General features: G+C 44.4%; 1 protein-coding gene across 4 annotated transcripts in view; it reads right to left on the bottom strand.

The window, feature by feature from the left end:
* Positions 1-18,486, bottom strand: part of LOC104940228 (protein bicaudal D homolog 2) — a 41,933-nt gene that overhangs the window by 10,428 nt on the left and 13,019 nt on the right. For all 4 annotated transcript variants that reach the window (XM_010756778.3, XM_019271311.2, XM_019271310.2 and 1 more), the window contains exons 2-9: positions 14,088-14,300; positions 5,064-5,216; positions 4,031-4,245; positions 3,688-3,934; positions 1,961-2,218; positions 1,669-1,872; positions 1,024-1,566; positions 328-479 (exon numbers count right to left, since the gene is read on the bottom strand). In XM_010756778.3, the coding sequence (XP_010755080.2) occupies positions 328-479; positions 1,024-1,566; positions 1,669-1,872; positions 1,961-2,218; positions 3,688-3,934; positions 4,031-4,245; positions 5,064-5,216; positions 14,088-14,300 (1,985 nt within the window). The remainder of the gene's footprint in view (positions 1-327; positions 480-1,023; positions 1,567-1,668; positions 1,873-1,960; positions 2,219-3,687; positions 3,935-4,030; positions 4,246-5,063; positions 5,217-14,087; positions 14,301-18,486) is intronic.

Raw genomic sequence — 18,486 nt, forward strand, 5'->3', positions numbered from 1 at the left:
TGGTAAACATGAATTATATTATGATGATCTTATCTTTAGCCTACCTGGCTATATTGTGGATGACCTTTGTGTGGTGTATGAGCAGCAGTGTTAAGAATAGCACAAAGTCTGCTGTGTTACTGCTGCCTCTTTAAGCTAATCTACAGTATAACGAGCGTATGAGTTTGGGCTTAATGCCAAACCACGTGGCTAAACAACAAAGACTGCTTAATTAACAACTTCCTCTGGGATTATAAAGTGGGCTTGTACATGTATGTCAGATTTTGTCTTGGATGATTATTTTTCAGTGATCCTCCTCCACCGAGCACAGGGTGGCGTATTTCTTACCGTGTGGCGAACATGGCTCGGAGAGAGGAAAAGGTGGCAGCGTCCTCTTTCAGGGCTTTGAGCTCATTCCTCAGTTTCATCATGGTCTCGGTCACCATTGCCTTTTCATTTTCATACTTGCTCTTCAGATTGGCCAGAGCAACTTCAGCTGTCTGTGGGTGGACGAGAAGAACAAAAGGGTCAGAGCAGCTGGAAGCCGTCGGGGGGCCTGTATTTCCTGTCGCAAGATGTCTGTTAATACAAACCATATGACCTATTTTTTAATGTTTTTTCCAAGTCATTAGGGTAGTCAGGTAGCCTGTAGGTGCTATTGTTAGCTACATAGGTGTGTGTGGTTTATGAGGGGCTTTCATGTCTGGGTAATGGTCACTGAGGAAGCACACACATGCTTTAAAGGGCTACCAGAGCAACTGCATACACACTGTATATCTGGGTTATGGTTCTTTGTGGTTTAAAAGGCTGTTCTCCCATCCCGACCACCACCACAGATACGCTGGACAGCTGGCATCATAAGGCTGCTGTCTCCACCAGTGTTTGTCTGCAAGACATTTGCTGCAACAGCTGAATAGACCTGAAATAGCGTCTTCTGTTTCTGTCTTTCAAGGGAAAACCGACAAATGTGTGGACGTGATACCCGGTTAATTAAACAGACATTCTGAGTGTAAAATAAATAAAATACAAAACTGATCAACCGACCTGCTTGTTGGCCTTGAGGACAGTTCTCAGGGTTGCGATCTGTTCCCTCTTGGTGCTGAGCAGGGACTTCAGTTTGAGGATCTCCTCCATGCAGGCTTCCTTGTCTTTGTCGGCCACGGTGCCGAGCTCCAGAGAGGCCACCCTCTGGCGCGACAGCTCGGTTGTGCGGTCCACAGCCAGCTGCAGGTGCTTGATCTGGTCTCTGATGATGGCCACCAGATTGTAGATGTTCATGGGCTCGCGGCGGTGGTCAGACACGGGAGAAGGCAGAGAGGAGACTGGTGATCCGTCGCTCAGGTCGGTCTTACTAGGCTCAGGGAAGAGGCCCTTTGTGAGCAGAATGGGAGAGCGGCGTCCGCGTCCTTCTGGGCTGCTCCGACCGCCCTTACCCTCCTTGTAGAAGTCGAGCATGACGCGGTTGGGCGTCTCGTTGTTGCACATGCAGACGTGGTTGTAGAGGGTGGCCAGTTCTTCACTGAAGGTGACCAGCTCGTCCTGTGCAACACTCAGACTACCCTGGGACTCGCCTGCCACGTCGCTCAACTGAGAACACAGATCGAAACACATCAATTAGGATTTTAAAAGTTTATAAAAACACAGAATCAAACCTTTATCATAATGAGAATATAAAGAGCAACATCTCACCTTGCGCAGCTCCTTCTCTAACTTGGTCTTCTGTTCTTTCTCCGTCAGACATGTCTTCTCCAGAGTTGCTAGCTTCTCTCCCAGCGTCGTGACATCTCTCTCCAGACGGGTGCGCTCGTCTTCGTAACGTGACTGACAGGCCTGGTATTCTGTCTTCAGAGTCTTCAGTTCCTCCTTCAGCTCTCCGGCTTCAGACACAGCAACCTAGCAAAGCATGATCAACAGTTGAGAATGTATAAAAGCTGGCATGTACCGTGAAATGTTTAATCTGACATGAGAAGAAGACGGGTACCTTGTACTTGCACTCCAGAATCTCAGGTCCATTGATGTCCACCTCATAGTAGTCGCCGTCTTCATGGCTGTCACGTTCTTTCTCGTTGTCTAAGGCGGACTGGCGCTCCTTGCTGGCCTGGAGCTTTCGGATGGCGTTGAGATTCTCGGTGAGGCGGTTGACCTTCTCCTGATGGTCAGACAGAGCACCGTTAGCCTGCTCCAGCTGTTTCTGGGAGTCCTGCAGGGTGGACAGCAGGTTGACCTTCTCACGCTCCATCTGAGGGGAGAGGCAGAGACACAAAGAGCAATAAGACGCGAGGTCATCATACTGTACTCTCTCCTTATTGCACACGTGTAATTTCACATTCGGATTTCTTGGTAACTTGAGGATGTGAGTGATTCCGACTTTGAAAGCAGATCATATTAAATCAGTGGATTATCTGTCATGTGGTAACTGTAGCTACTATCGGGCATGTGTTGCCAAGGTATGTGAGGCTCATTGCCCAGATGACGAGCATCAGAGTCAGGACGACCTTGACAATGTGCTGGACTGGGTTCAGCTCGGCGCTGGCAGAGACCCTGGTCGGGTCGTCTTACACAGATGTACATAGTTGTGCTGATATGAGCACAGAGCTATTTCAGAAGCTGATCTGTAAATAATGTAAAAGCATCAAGGTCGCGCTCATCTGCATACATCTTTTATAACAAAAAATAAGGTAGTAAAAATGATGGTTATCCGAACCATCTCTTGCTTTGGTTTGTTGGATGTTGTTATAGATTATTATAGAGACTAATAGGTTGATATCTGAGAAGCGGATGTCTAGGGTCGATCATACCTAATCAATAGAATGAGATAAGGTAGAAGAGCAGCAGAGTGCAGCTAAACGGGTAAAGGAAGCCTTTTGTTTGCTCTGCTCTAATTCCTCTGTGGAATCTGTGGAATGACCTGGAAGGAGGCGTCAGCAGGCAGCACGACATGTTGCTGGGTCATATCAAACATGCCGCTTGGTCTCAGTCCGCCAGATTCACCACAATGGCCAGGTTAGGAACCAGAACGGTGCCCATAGCAGGGAGGCATTAAGAAACCTTCTCGTTCACACATTAAATCCGGCAACTGTGCCTGTGTCCTTAATCCCTCGAACCTTAAAAAAACAATGGTTATCCACAGGTTCCCAGTACTTTCTGGTAACCATGGCACCCAATCAGGCGTGGTGTTGGGACTCATGGGGCGATGTGCAAGCAGATGGCAGGTCCTCTGGTGCCACCACCCACTGCCTCGTTGCCCAGTGGAGCCTTAAGGGTGTGTGTGTGTGTGTGTGTGTGTGTCTCCCTGGATTAACTTTGCTAGAAGAGGATTTAGATCACTGCAGCAGCAGCCTGGGTCAGGATCTAGCCCAAACACTCTAATCTAGTTTGTTTTGAGGATAACATAGTATTTTTTAGGTATAGTGAATCATATTGATGTGAGAAAATAAGCAAAGACGTCACCAATTTAAACTCTAGAGGAAAAGTCAAGGTGCTTTATGTCTGACTAATTAGCCTGCTACTGATTCTCTCTTCACTGCACACAAACACTACTGAGACTATTTATTCACACCACGATGTGATCAATTTGCAGTTGCAATCAATTTATCGACTGTTACTTGTTTGCAGAATGGATGATAATTATTATTTACTAAAACTGGATTGCAGAAGTCAGCGATATATTTTACTGTTAACAGTTTTCCATGGTGACGAAAAACAAACCTGCATCAGCTGCTGTTTGAGCTTCTGGATCTCCGAGATGTTAAGCTCGCTCAGGAGGTCGTCCACGAGGCTGGGCGCAGGATGGAACAGCTCTTCCTTCTTGGCCGTGGAGATGCAGTTGTCGTAGGTGATGGCATTGGCGAGCTTGGTGAAGCCGTTCTCGTAACCGTGGAGAGCCTCGTCGTTGTTAGGCTCAGTGCCCGCATCGTCGCTGAACTTGAGACCATCCAGAGAAATGCTAAGAGGGCTGAGGGGAAAAGGTGGGAACATTGTGTCATTTAGTGTTCTTTACAGTGTACACAGAGGCCTCGGAGCACCTTGTTTGTGTTCTTTTTTTATTTACCTGTGATACAGAGTGTCTCCAATGCTCATGTAGTGGGAGAGCTCTTTCCTCAGGGAAGCTTTCAGCTCACGCTCGGTCTTGATGGTCTCCAGGGCCTCTCCGAGCTGACGCTCGGCGATCTCTTTCAGTCGGATGGCATCCTCCAGCTGGCTGTTGAGGAACTGAGTGTCCTCCTCAAGACGACGGATCTCATGCTTCAAACCCTCAAACTCCACCTGGGCGAGGCAGGAGAGGGAACACGTTTATTGAGTGGATTTGCAGCTCTAACTGAAGACTGGTTTATGTGTGGCACGCCAGCTGGATCAAAAAGCTGACATTATTCAGGATAATGTTAATCAAGAACATATCCATTTAATTTCCCTTTCTAATTAGTTTTAAGTTAATTGGATTTGGGAATCCTTTTTATAGCGGATGTCTGAAAAACAGGAGCCGCTTTTGTTTGTTTGTTTCATGCCCTCCATAATGAATATAGAAAAGATCATTTAGGATAACAAGCACAGCACCTATGGTGAGAATGAACAGCTCGAGCATAAAAGCCAGCATCAAATGGAAATATCTTGTTTTTATATTTGGAGATGTGCAAATAGGATTTTTTTCCCCCCTCACCACTCATTTGACTAAAAACCAGGAAGTGTGTTTTCTCCCATGAAATGTGACAATCTCTAGTCACGAGAATGATAGCTGTTAAAGAATCTCATTTCTACAACCACGCAGCAGCTCCAGGCATTTGAAAAAAAACTATAGCAGCCGCTCATCTCTTTACTGTATCAGAGAATATTTTTATTATCGTAGTTACATCTGAATATTAAAGCGCTCGTGTTGTTTTTGGCAGCATGAGAAGGAGAAAGACTGAGAGCTGGTGTGTGGGAGGTGGAGTGCCTGTAGGGCTACTGAGATGCTGTAAGATAAAAGAAATTGGACAAGATATATCTAACAGTTTAATTAAGCCTGTATGATTATAACCAGCCTGTATGATTATAACCGGCAAATGTGCCAAGAGGGTTCACGTGATTCAAACAAGCTCCGTCCTCACCTGGCTCTGTTTGAGCACGGAGACCTGCTTCTGCAGCGAGATGTTCTCCTCCTCCAGCTCGGTGTAGTCCTGCAGCAGACGAGCCTCCAGGAACTTGTACTCCTTGATGTCGTCACGCAGCTGATTCCTCTGAAGCTCCACCATCTGGCTGTTCTGTAGGGAGAAGTGGAAGAGCTGTCAGTGAACAGTATTTCAATCTCGTTTGACTGAGTGTGGGGAGAGGCGATTGATTGGATATTGTCGCTTTAGTGTCCTTAAACGTTCTAAATCTTGCTAATTAAGAAAGGGCTCCCATCTGGCCTAACCGGTGTGTGTGTGCAAGCCTGTTCGTGTTCGAGAGGAAGGTGCCAGGTGTCTCTCTGGGCAGTGGGCCACAAGTGTGCCTGCCCGCCTGCCAGCGTTGATGGCACCAAAGAGACTGAAGCCTACTTATCTCTCTCATGGTGACTGCCATTCAATGGCTGGGAAGTGCTGTAATGGTCTAATTTTCTAAAGAAGCATCAGATTAGACTGGGGTCTCTGAATAAGAGGATGCAATGACTAATCAGCCCAATTGAGGAAATCAGAAGTTGTAGAAATGTCCTAGTATTTTGATATCCCAGTGAAGCAGGTAGGTAGTAGGTAATTCACAAAAAAGAAAATATCAACATCTTCGTTTTTTGAGCAGTTTTTACAAGCTAGCACCGATGTTTAAAGACATACTGCCAGTGCTGCTGGCTCTCCGTTGCTGCTCACGAGAAGGCATCATTAATTATATAAAAGGTTAGAGAGGCAAGAGACATGCCCTTCCCCCTACTTGTAGACACAAATTGAAAGCCAGAAGGATCAGGCCTACTGAACCACCTGTCCCTTACAACCTCGTCTATCACCTTGTTTAACACTCCATCTTCTTCTTTCAAGGTTTGTCGCTGCCCTCCCCACCCCTTGCTGTCCAGCTCATCCCAAAAACACAAGAGCCCCACAAGACATTTGGTTGGAGAGGATATTTTAGCCGGCAGCTCTTAGAGAATTAGATAAAAGCTCTGAAGTAAGGGGATACTCGCTGAAGGAGGGTGGGCCTCACTCTTTTTCAACTGAACATGCACATGTGTGTGTAATGTAATGTAATGTGAGGAAGAAGGTGGGGGGGGGAGCCCTTGAAATAGATCTCTGTATTCAGCGCCGTCTGAACTGACCTTGAATGTTCTTGTGTGCAAGCGAGTGTGAAACAGGTGAATTCAATGGCAACGCTTTCAATCCTGAACAGGTGCAGAGTGTGTGTGTATATATTCACGTCTGAGACGGTAAGAGAAGTCTCTTTATCTACAATATGGTCAGGATTTGCATGTGTGTGTGTGTGTGTGTGTGTGTGTGATGCGTGTCTTTTCCTCAGGAGAGTTGGCAGCGATAACCAAATACCAGAGGGACAATTAGCCTCCCAATCCCTTGCCAGGTGGCCCCCACCGTCTCACGGCGTCACCATGTGGCCGCGTCACAATCCCTGCTCTCGGATCATTTCAACAACCACAGGAAGTCAAACCTGAGAGGCTTTCACCTTGCAGACTCTATCTCATCCGCACAGCCTTGAGACTGAATACACACCAGTAATATTACTGTAACAAAGCGTGTAATGAGCTGGTGGTGATGGGTATCTTAACTAGTTAGAAACACCTTTTAATAACTAGAAAATTAATGCTTTTATTCCTCACTGGTGATGTGCTCAGACTCTTTCAATTTCCTACTTACACTAAATACAGTAAAACAGCTACAACAACAATAATTCTTGCTCTAAACGTCTAACTAATGTGACTCAGGAGACTATTATGCACCAAAAAACAATCTGTTTGTGTTCCTCCCTCTGTAATTCAAATTTGCTGACAAAAACGATGTTGCTAAATCCCCAGTGATGAGGCATACATGCCACTCGTTTGCTCGATGTAATAATTAATCAGTATGTGCAGAGCTGAGCTGAGGCTGACGTTTGAAGGTGCATTAATATTCATCTGGGTTTTTGCGCATTGCTAATGAGCGTGGGCGTTTGCTGTGTGAAAGCCCTGATGTTGCATTACTGCATAATGCATGAGCTTTACAACACAGATCAGTCCTGCCACTATACCTCTATGCAGTGGTCCTGACGTGTGAGAGGGTGAACGGTGCTCAAACCATACTAGTTTAGAGAGTATCAAACAACATATAGACAATTATTTCAACATTCAGCATTAATCGTCACATTGCTGGAATGATCTCTTGTTTTTAGCTTGACAAAGCTGTGCCAGCTGGTTGTTCTGGTCTTTTCCTGTGCCTCAGCTGGAGGGTGAACCTGATTAAAGGTTCCACTCCAATCTGATTACAATGCATATGGGGACTTTGACCTTTCACCTTGCTTCCACATCCTCTGTGACACTCAACCCCTCAGAGGCTGGAGAGGGCGCCCTGCTGTGCCTGACAGAAGTTAATTTAAGTGAACTCATCTGGGTTCATGGTGGCCATGTGTGAATAACATTTAATCATACGAGGGGAACGCGTCTCTCCTGGGAATGCTTGTGACAAAAATTTTATGTGTGTGTGTGGCTGAAGGCCATCTGAGCTGCCACCATAAGCCTATATGTGGTTAGTTATGAGCCCCCCCCCCGCATCTTGTCACCACAGGTGATGTCTGGACAGCTGTCTGAATCCACCCACACCACACACATACAGACAAATGTCACTTCCACGCAAAGTGGGTGGCAGTAAAAACATAGTTGAGTTGCACAGCCTTCCCATAAACCCACAGGACAGGAGCAATTTATTAGATCCTTAAAAGCGCAGTGAGCACTAGTGTGTGTGTTTGTGTGTGTGTGCTTGTGTATATGCATGATAAAGTGTTGTGCTGCAAAATGTCCACACGTTTCTGTGGGTCACCGCTTCTTCCAGCTCTCTCACATTCGACTGTAAAGCCTTCTTTTCACCATTAAACTGCTTTTGACAGCATCGTGGCGCTGAGCCTGCATAAATCTTATTAAAGCTCTGGGTAATTTCTCAATGTGTTTGAGCTACTGTAAGCTCTACTTCTATAGCTCCGGCACTCCGTAAGCTACAGTGGCAAAGTTTCAGGATTAAGACAAGTGTATTAGGAATGTTTCAATGCTTTCTTAAAGGCTCCGCTCTGGCTCTTCTCTCCAGAGAAGCCAGCTTGCATTTCTGCAAAATCCATATTTACTGGCTTCTTCCTCCTTAGTTGGCTTGAAAGTGCCAACCAGCCTCTCAGACGGCACAGGACCGTATTATTGATATAAAAGCCCAGACGGGCTAAAAAAAAAATGATATTTTTTATCACCTTACTGCCTTTCTTGCATTCTCACTCCGCTGACCTCCATTTCGCTCTCCATCCTGCTCACTTTGCACTTCACTAAAATGCACATGCACTGGATTTTCCTTCCCAAAAATTACTACAAAGTGCAGAGGGGTTCCCGGATGTTTTTGTGTGTTTTTTTTTTTTAGCCCTCCTTTCTCGGCTTCTCTTTCTAATACCACCTCCATTTTGCCATCTCGGCAATATGATTTCTCTCATTTTTCCAACCCCCATCTCCCCCGACATGCTTTTAGAGGTCATGTATCAGTCACAGTTGAATTCCTTCCTCATAGTCGAATTACATCTATCTATCTATCAGATAAAAAGCAGACAGGGAGAGCCATGTTTCCGTTCGGCTTGTAGATCTCTAGTTATACTGTTCTCCAGAGAGCCCTTTTGGACTTCAGTGAGCTGATGAGAAAAAACCTTTATGTGTCCTGTAGGCGCTGCAGGATGTCAAGGCCAGCCCCCCCCCGCCCCCCTTTAGAGCTTTAGACAGAGCAAAGGAATAATGAAGCTCAGGGGCCTACTGCTACTGTCAGACCAGTGAATGTGGGTGAAAGCAGATCTACTTTTGTCCTACACTTCGCTGCGAGCAACTGTCATTCTGTTCGGTCTACTTAGACTCCATTAGAGAAGAACAAACAGAGCCAAGGTCGCACTTTTCAATGAGACAATTAAAAACTAAAAAGCGAAAGGAACCCTGTGAGTGCGCGGCTGATGGTACTTTGGCCAGTGTGTCACTGTTAAAAAGCCCACAGGGTGAAAGTGTGCCCACATACACTTAACAGTGAATTAGTGATTCGAGGTCATTTGGATGGAGGGTGGAGAAATGTGCATGTGAGCATGTTTACAGCCATTCGTCTAAGTGAATGTGAAGCCCTGTTTGTATGTGTGCTGTTGGTTCATTAGGATCCATTGATCGGGCATGGAAAAGCTCTTTGGTGCGGCGAGACGTGGGCTTCAATCAAGAGCGACACACTTTCAGAGTTTCAGTAAAGGAGACAAACATTATTAGAGATCAATGGCAAACACCGCTATTAAGGACTAAAAATAACCATCAATCTGTGAGGCATTTAGCTCACGAGACAGTAAGCTGAAATGGGAGGAAGATTAAGGTGATGTTGGGTGCTGTGGCCAGATAACCCAGATAACATGTGGAGGCATTAGAGGAGGCTGTAGGTCACTTGTGACAGCAGTAGAAGCAATGGTTGGTGCACACCTCTTCTCTCCCTCTACTCATTATATTCCTCTGTAGTCCCAGTGAGTCTTTTCCTTTAGGTACCAATTGTTCAACCTTCTCTCTGTTTGATTTTCTATACTTGTCCTCCCCCAACTAACACAGGACAAGAGAGGATCAGTCTTGGCATTAATGTCAGAAGAAATAACAAGTCCGTTGACATCAACACCTCAGAGCCCCGAAAGGTTTCTTATTAGCCTGATGTCAGAGGATAATAACAGGGAACACAGAGCAAACCACCTTGGATCTCTTTGCCACCCAGCTCTGACCTTTTAATAATCAACGTAAAACTTCAGCACTGCTGTAAAAATTAAAATGCTATTCCCTAAGTCCATCTGCCACTGAAAATCGGCACACTTGCACTCCAATTTCTTCTGATTGCAATAACGACAATGCACTTCCTCTCGATGAGCTTAAACTTCTGCCCTTTTCTGACCTTTTAAACTCATCCCATCAATGCACACCTCCCTCTCTCGATCCCCCGCGTATGTCAGGTGTTTCATTCAGCCCAGTCGAAACAGCGCTTAAATTAATGACTGACAGCTCCATCAACTGTGTCAATGAGGTGGAAAAACCAGTCATGTTTAACATCTGAATGGGTTCTACATTATGCCGAAGCACACCGCCATAATTTATGTGTCTGTGAAGGGGGAAAATGGTCCGAGTAAGTGAATTATTTCAGAATGGCTGTAACTGTTACCCTCCCTCCATTTAGGAACTGTGTCAGCACATCATCTTATGTGATCTAAATGTACAGTACGCGATCATGTGGTGATGCTGTGGTGGAAAAGCATTACATTTTCGGTGGTCGTTGGAATAAAAACTAAAGATAGACCGATAAGATTTCTCAGCATTTTTTACCTTTGGCTTTGCTTGATAATTTCCTAAGAGGCAGGCAATGGGTATCCCCATTCTGTGAGGACAATGGCAGCCATCACTGTAGGCTCTTGTGACGTGAGATTGAATTTAATGAAGTCACGCCTATTAGAGAGCGCCTCCTTACAATGTTAGAAGCCCTTTGTGGAGGATTTAATCCTGTAGACTGCACCGTAGCAGAGAAATGTGTCCTTATCGGTGCTTGGGGCTAACATTTGAGTCTTTGGCATAAGAGACTGCCTGGGAGGTTTAAATGTGACAGAAGTATCCAGATAAAACGCTGTAACTAAATGGTTGTGAATGAACTGGCCTGTGCAGAGACAAAAGCCATTTTACACTGAGTGAAGCTTCCAGATCTGTGGAGTGGCTGAATAATGACATTATCTAGTGATTCATATGTGAACAACACATAGTCAAATTACATTTTGCAAGCCTTTTGCAGGCTTTCTTTCAGCTGGACTGATGCCAGGATGTCTCTCACCCTAAATACGTGATAACTTTATAGAAGGAAAATTCTACGGACAAAGACAAAATTCACTTTTCAACTCAACACAAAAGGCAACAGTTACAGCCCAACTGTCAGTTACATTCCAGGATGAAATTGAGTCATCCCCCTGACTCAATTATGATTAGCCATGTTGTCCCAGAAAAGCAGCACCGTCCACCACCATGCTGAATTTACTCTAATTAAGCCTTTCTCCTTCTCCAACGGATTTTAGGCCTCCTTCTCTTTCTTTCGTAGCATTCTCGTTTTTCCAAATGCAGCCGCCTTTTCTCCCCTGCCTGAGCTAATCTGAAACCCAAGGGACAAAGGCCCCTTTCAGTCCCACCAGTCTGGTCACAATGCCAGCCTCAGTGCCCATGCTCCCTCCATTTGCCTGCCACACACACTCCTCCCAGCACCCGCATAAGTACCATTAGAAGGGTGTCATTATCTCCCATACATGGGGAAATTTACACTCCAGCCCCCTTTATCTGGCCAATTAGAGCTCGCCAGGGCCCATGGTGCTGTTTATAATGGGAATGGCACCTGCAGAAAGGCCAACATGCAGGCCACCAGTGCAACACCGGTCGAAAGTTGTAAATCAGACCTGCAATGAACACTGCACATTTTATGATAAATATAAGGAGTAAATAAGCTTAGCTGGGAGATTTAATACCTACACCCCAATACAATATGATATTCAGCACATCTTTCTCCATTTAAGATTTAAGAGGTCTAATGGTCTTTGTAGAAGGTAATCATGTTCAAGTTGACTCTTGAATGCCTGCAGGCAGTAAAGTTTTATGCAGGGGAGCTTATGTTCTGTTTTAAAAAACATGTCTGCTGAGGCACATCTGGTTTCCGTAACGCCAAACTTATACCAACTAACATGCGGAGCTGAGCAGCAAATGACCTAATTAAAGTGGAATTTGGAGCTTTCCTAAACTTGTGAGCGACATGTCATTTTCACTAATCTCAGTAAGAAACGCTGCTGACATCTCTCTCAAGCAGTGACTCACAGAAAGCAGCAGTTATTCCTGCAGCTGTCCTTGAAAGACTTTAGACTCACTCAGGAAGGGAGCCCCTTTTTTTTTTAAACTCGCCCCCTCTCCCAATTACATTGGAATTACCAAGTTGACCTGCAAAACAGCGGATCGGTGAAATCTGCTGCGCGTGGACACAGAAAGACCTGGAACACCGATGGCTTTAACTGCCACATAGTGACAGCGTCATAAAGAGAGGAGTGAATGGAGAAAGATGTGCTGAATGTCATATTGTATTGGGGTGTGGGTATGCATGGAACAAATAACAACACCGATTGTTTAAAACCGAAATGCAAGTGTGGTGCTGGAAGAATCACTGCACAGAATACAATACATGACGGTACTGTAAGTGATATATGATGCACCTATATAGAGCTGGGAGTGTAAAATAAATCAAATTACATCTAGCATGAGTAGTCTGTTCCTTCCCTCCTCATGTAGCCAAACCTCCTCAAGGAAATTGCTTCTTCAACCCCCCCTCTTTATCATTCTAGTGAGAGGGTCCCCTCTTCCCTGCTGTCAGTCTCTGTTCATCTCTTTTCATCCCTTTATGTCTCTCTGTCTTTGTGTCAAACAGGCTTCCTAAAAGCTCCCAACATCTCCCAGTCGACCTGTACTGCTCGGGGGATGCAGCTTTTGAAGGTACGACTAGAGTCTAAGGAAAATGACAGGTTCCACGAACAGAGATGTATAAAAATGACATGAGGATTTTTGTTTGCTTGTTGCAGTTTTGGTTAAAAATGAAAGAAAGAAATTCCCTTTTCCTGGTTTGTTTTTCTTGATTTACGTTGCATTTAGCGGCCAACTCTCAACTCACAGCTACATTGATTGTTAAGTGACAGAAACACTCGGTTACCATGACATTTTAAAATCACGACTGATGGTGAAATCGGTTAACCGCTGCATCCCTATGCTTATTGCTGTCCTGTTAATTCAATCTCCTCATCACCAGCTCCATCACACATGCACGGCTTTTGGCAAAGACCCACAGCCCACGCTCTGCAGTGCACTCTTGTCTCTTCTAATGAGGTCAATTAGCTGTGACTACAATGTAAATGGAGACACTGAAGAGGTCAGACATTGTCCAAAGTGGGACGCAGACAATAAAGGTTTTGCATTATGACAGTCGGGGGAAGCTTAAGAGAGTAGAGTATGAAAATGTTTGCTGGAATGTGTAAAGGGTGTGCTCCCATTTAGGTAAATGGGTTGGTCAAGCTTCAGCAGCACCAATTTCAGTTAAGCGGCTGGTAAAAGGCTTGTCTGAAGTGAGTTTTTGTCTAAGTGAGGTGTGTCACTAATATGTAACAGTTGACTCAAATTTAATATATTAATCGATTAATCATTCATGCAGGATTGAGACATCTTCTGCAGTTTCCCATGGCCTCTGTGTTCTTCTTCTAACTGCAATTATAACTCCACCCTGCATCACATTACGGGTGGAGGACATCACATTAGGCTTCAAGGTAAGGTGTTTGCATAAATCAGCCTGGTTTCCTTGTTCTAACATGTCAAAAACACACCAGTCCTCCAACAATCACACCCTAAAAAGGTACAGGCATGGACAGAGATGTTCAAAGTGTCAGAGGTGAATGACTCTAGTAATTATGCAGCACTCCATCTAACCCTACAGCCTCTGAGAAGATCCACTTCTTCATTTCAAACGTTATTTTTTTAACCCATATAGTGAAAAGCTGTATGTTCCAGTTTCCTCCTGGGTTCAACTACACAGAGCTTGAGACTGATCAGTGATGAATATCTGTTATGTTTTTCTGCAGCGTCAGACAGATAAATAGCATCAGACGATAGCATCAACAAACACACCCGTTGTTCTCAATGGCTGCGGGCGAACAAGAGCCGACACAACCCTCTGCTTTAACTCAACAGTGAGTTCATTTTCAGTACTGAAGCTCGAATACAGCAATCTTCTTTGAAGTGACTTTACCTTGATCCATCATGTCTGCAGTGTGCGTAGCATCCTATGAAACACATTTAGCTGACCTATTTCTAAACCCCTTTTTCAAAACCAGGCATAATTCTGCTCTGGTTCTGGTTGTTTAGCCTCGTCTCTTACCTCTCTCATCTCTTGGTTGATGGTATTCAGGCGTTCGTTCTCAGACTGGGTATTGGTGAGAATGTTGCGTGTCTGGCGGAGTTCGGTCTGCAGCTCCAGGACCCTCTGCTCGTAGTAGGCCTCCTTACAGGCCGACTCCTGGATAAGAGACTCCTCACGGCTCTCTCCATCTGCTGCCACCTTCCTGTGGTTGGAGTAGGCTTGGCCGAAGGCCTGGAGACACAATGAATGAGTAGGTTAGAGGCAATAATGTTAAAAAACAAGGGAGGATTTGTTGTTAATTCATTGTCAATAGTATTAAATTGCCAAACTATAAATTAGGGGATGAACCATTAGCTGACTATTAAAATTTGGATATCAGGATTGTAACTGACATTAATCTCTGCTACTGCGGTTCAGCTGGGGACTAGGACTCAAAAAGCTCCCAAAATAGTCCCGTTGGCCTGTAGCGATAATCAGTTAGGCTCCATCTGGGCTGCATCCTCCCGTCTTCCCCCTTGTTCCCCCACCTCTCCCTCCCCTACCCGCAGGATGTTGGCCTCCCCTGCACATGCTCTGCAGTGACTCCACAGATGGAAAAAAGCAAACAGGAAAAGTAGAGCAAATGGACTAGTGTCTGGGTGATCATGACAAGCTTCTATTCTAATTCTCTTAATACCTCAGGAGATAATAGCGCAGTACGGGAAGGTCAGCAGATATTATTTGATCTTTGCAGATTGCTTGAGGGGGAAGAAGTTTATGAAGATTAAATAAATATGGAAGACATGTCGGATATCGGCTAAGGATTACACCTTATGAACAGAGAGAGAGAGATTTTAACCATTACTCACTCTCTCTCTCTCTCTCTCTCTCTCTCACCCCCGTGATTACAGATTTCATTTCCAATCCTGTAACCACCAGTGATCCAATGGAAATTCTGATTCTCATCTCGCCTCACAGCTCGAGTGCAGGCGGTAATCTGAAATCACCTGAGGCATTGACTCTGACCCTGTTTGCAGCTGCAGCGCACTCTCTCTTCTCTCTGACCTTCTACCCCCTTACATCTGCACGTGACTGGTTGATGCAGGATTTTCTCCGTTTGAATGCCTATCATGTTAATCCCAGTAATCCCTTTAGAGAAAAGGAAAATCTGGAAATTCGTAGCAGTCGGACCGGCCTACTTGCAGGACTTAACGTGACGAATATGTGAACGTACAAAACTGGTTTAATGGGTTACGAGAGTGCGTGACATTGTATCTCGTGCAGGGTCGCTAGAATGTGTCACATTCCAGTAAAGATGACTGATAGTCTCACACGGAGGCACAATATGGTTTTTTTAGAGGCAGTTTGGAATGGTGCTAAATTTGTCAGTGGCATGAGGAACCTCATCTGTAGACTTTCTTCGGTAAACCCCTTTATCACAAATGGATATTTAGTCCATTAGCACATTCAGGAATGTGCTGTACTTTGAAGACCTCCTGGGTGTCAAGAACCCCTGTTAAAAGACCCAAGTAATGTATTTTACATTTTTTTTAGATGAACTATCTGCCAACATTTTGAAAACCAAATACCAACTGAACTGATCCAACACACCAAAGCTGAAATAAGTTGATTAATGGATTAGTCAAGAAGCTACTTCGTTGATTGATAGTTGCTACCTTACAACGCTCATTGACTGGACCGCCTGCAACTGCTACTCAACCTCTACGGGATGCATATACATACATCATCTTCAATAGAGGAAAAAAAGAGCGACCTTAACCACTGGAAGGTGCTTCAATAATCTTAAAACCAAAGTTCACGTGGCTGTTTATCGAAATCCAATGTATCGGTCAATGAACAAGTAAGTGAGTTTAAGTAAATCTGATAAATGATTCTCCTCATACTTCCCCACCACTTCCCTTCTCTTCAGAAATCACCCCATCAATCAGTCGGAGGCTGTATTTGATTAGGAAGTAATTACAAGAGGCAAGGATTAACCCAATCAAAAACCAGGGGAATCCCGTCATTATAATCTTGGTGTATTGTTGATATGGAGGGGACTTCCAATCAATCCAATCAGAGAGGACTATCAGTCAAACACAGAGCCAAAGCCCACTGACCCAAGGCTTTTAATCTCAACTCCCCAAGTGTGGGTTTAGGCTCCTTTTAGGGGAGGGAAAATTGGGGAGGCACGCGACCAAGCTCATAATCCCACAATGAGCCTCCCGCCCAATTCATAATTCAGCTTTAGTTTGCCATATGTTGCAGTTTTTTTTTTACATTTGGTATGTGAGCATGGATTATTAATCTCTTGTAAAGCTAATAAAAGGCAGGTCTTTAGTCATTAGCATGCTGTATCTGGACTGGACTTCCTCGCTGAAGGCTATGGCTAACATTTAGACACCATGTAAGGAAAGGTCAATAATTTAAGAGATTTATCCCTTTGTAGAACACAATGTCTGATTCCAGTTCAGTGAACACATTACGGGCAGACGTTAGACACCCTGCTGGATTGGTCTTTATGCTGGAGATCAAAGTACATAATCACTGTGATCAAGAGCACCATGTGATTGAGGAGTTATAAAAAAGGACGACTGACCTATGATTAGTTCTCTTTTCTCGGCTGTCATACTTATTCTCATTACTTCCCCATACGTTGCTCACACCAAAACAGAGGATCTGACTACTAGTCACAAGTTTGGCACATGATAACCTTTAAAAGGTATAAATAAAGACTTGGGTGCATGAATGCAGAGTAATTTAAGAAAGGACCCCGTTGCTATCCAAACACTGGTTTCTCTGGTAATAAGGTTTATTTTACACCCAGATTCTTAAGCTCAATCAGTTTATCTTCCAGCAAAACAAATGTTGCTAAGACAGCATTTCCCTGACAGTAAAGTCTTGGATTTATTACAGGTCGCTTGTGTTCAAAGCATGTTGGGACATGGAGTAATTGTTGTATTGTCCTCTAATCTGACCACACACGCAGCTTTCAGAGGCGAAGTCCACTGATTAGAAGGTGAGACAAATCAGCACCCAGTGGTCAAGAACACCTTTTGCTATGTGATCCATGTTCAGTGATATAACTATAAATAAATATAGTATTGTATCATAAACACACAGTATCAAAAAAGTATCTAAGTATTGATACTTTCAACAACCTTACATCGTATAGGAAGTTAAAGCCGGGAGAACACAGGTCACAGAGTTCATTGGCTCACAACCCTCCTGTGAGTCAAGGTCACAAGGGAGATGGGCTTTGGGTCTCTGACAGGTAATAAACAAATCAATACTCCCGGTCTCAGAGGCCCCCTGGAGCTGAAGCAAACCGAACCTGAAATTCTATTTTCGTTTTTTGTCCCACCAGCAGAAAACAGTAGTTTTGTGACATGAAGTGAGACGAGTGAGCAGGTAAAAATGTGTCCAGAGAATTGGTTACTGCAGACACTCTACAGTGGAGAATACAGCCAATGTATACATTCAAGTTAATGTACACACACAGACAGGATCTGTACATAGGTTTGGATTTAAGTAAGACGCCTGGAATATTTCAATCAATACAACAGAGTCCTGCTGCAGCACTAAAACCCAATTAAAAAACTCGAATCAGATTCTCGTATCGCTGGGTCCAGCTATAATAATCTCCTTGTGAGAGTTTCCATTTAGCCCCCTGCGGTCTCACAGTCTGGATCTAATTGGAAAAGTAAAGCTTGTTGTACAAATATGAGGAGCAGAGGCAGACAGAAATGGAGAAATGGAAACAGGATAAGACAGAGCGAGGCGTCAGGCAGTTTCTTTGTTGCTACACAAGACTGAAAGGAGCTACATCTACAAGTCTTTGCTTAGCTATAAGGAAGGTTGATATGTCCTCAAGATAGATAGAAATGAAATAAGAGTGGAGACAAGGACTAAGAACCCACAGAAACTGGCAATAAACATCTCGGTGGGAGTGAAAACAAAAGGAAATAAGAATAGAAAGAAGATGACTCATATTTTTTGGCATGGAAAATAAGGTCACATCTGCATGCGGAGGAGGAGGGGGGGGCACATTTAAACCAGACAGAACAAAATAAAAAAAGACATTAGGGTGGCTCCTCTTATCCAAACATAATGCTGACATGTTAATCTCGCATAATGATGCCAGACAGGGCACAGCAGGACATGCCTACTGTGCAATACCAGACAACACAACCTGAACATGCAGAAAAGTGATATGAGAGTGTATTTGGCGAGACCTGTGGACAAGAGTGGGCAGATTATTATTTTTTTTTCCAGTCTCTTCAGCAGCATTCTTGTGCTATGACAAAGACGCTGCTGTGACAAATGCTGAACAATATAACGCTATGTAATCTACATCAGCTTGGTTACTCATACAGATGGTGGGGTTGACCCTGGATTCCGGAGCAGTATTGCAGCAGCAAACACTCAACGCTGAAAG

The sequence above is a fragment of the Larimichthys crocea genome, unplaced genomic scaffold (genome assembly GCF_000972845.2).
Source record: "Larimichthys crocea isolate SSNF unplaced genomic scaffold, L_crocea_2.0 scaffold97, whole genome shotgun sequence".
NCBI lineage: Eukaryota > Metazoa > Chordata > Actinopteri > Sciaenidae > Larimichthys > Larimichthys crocea.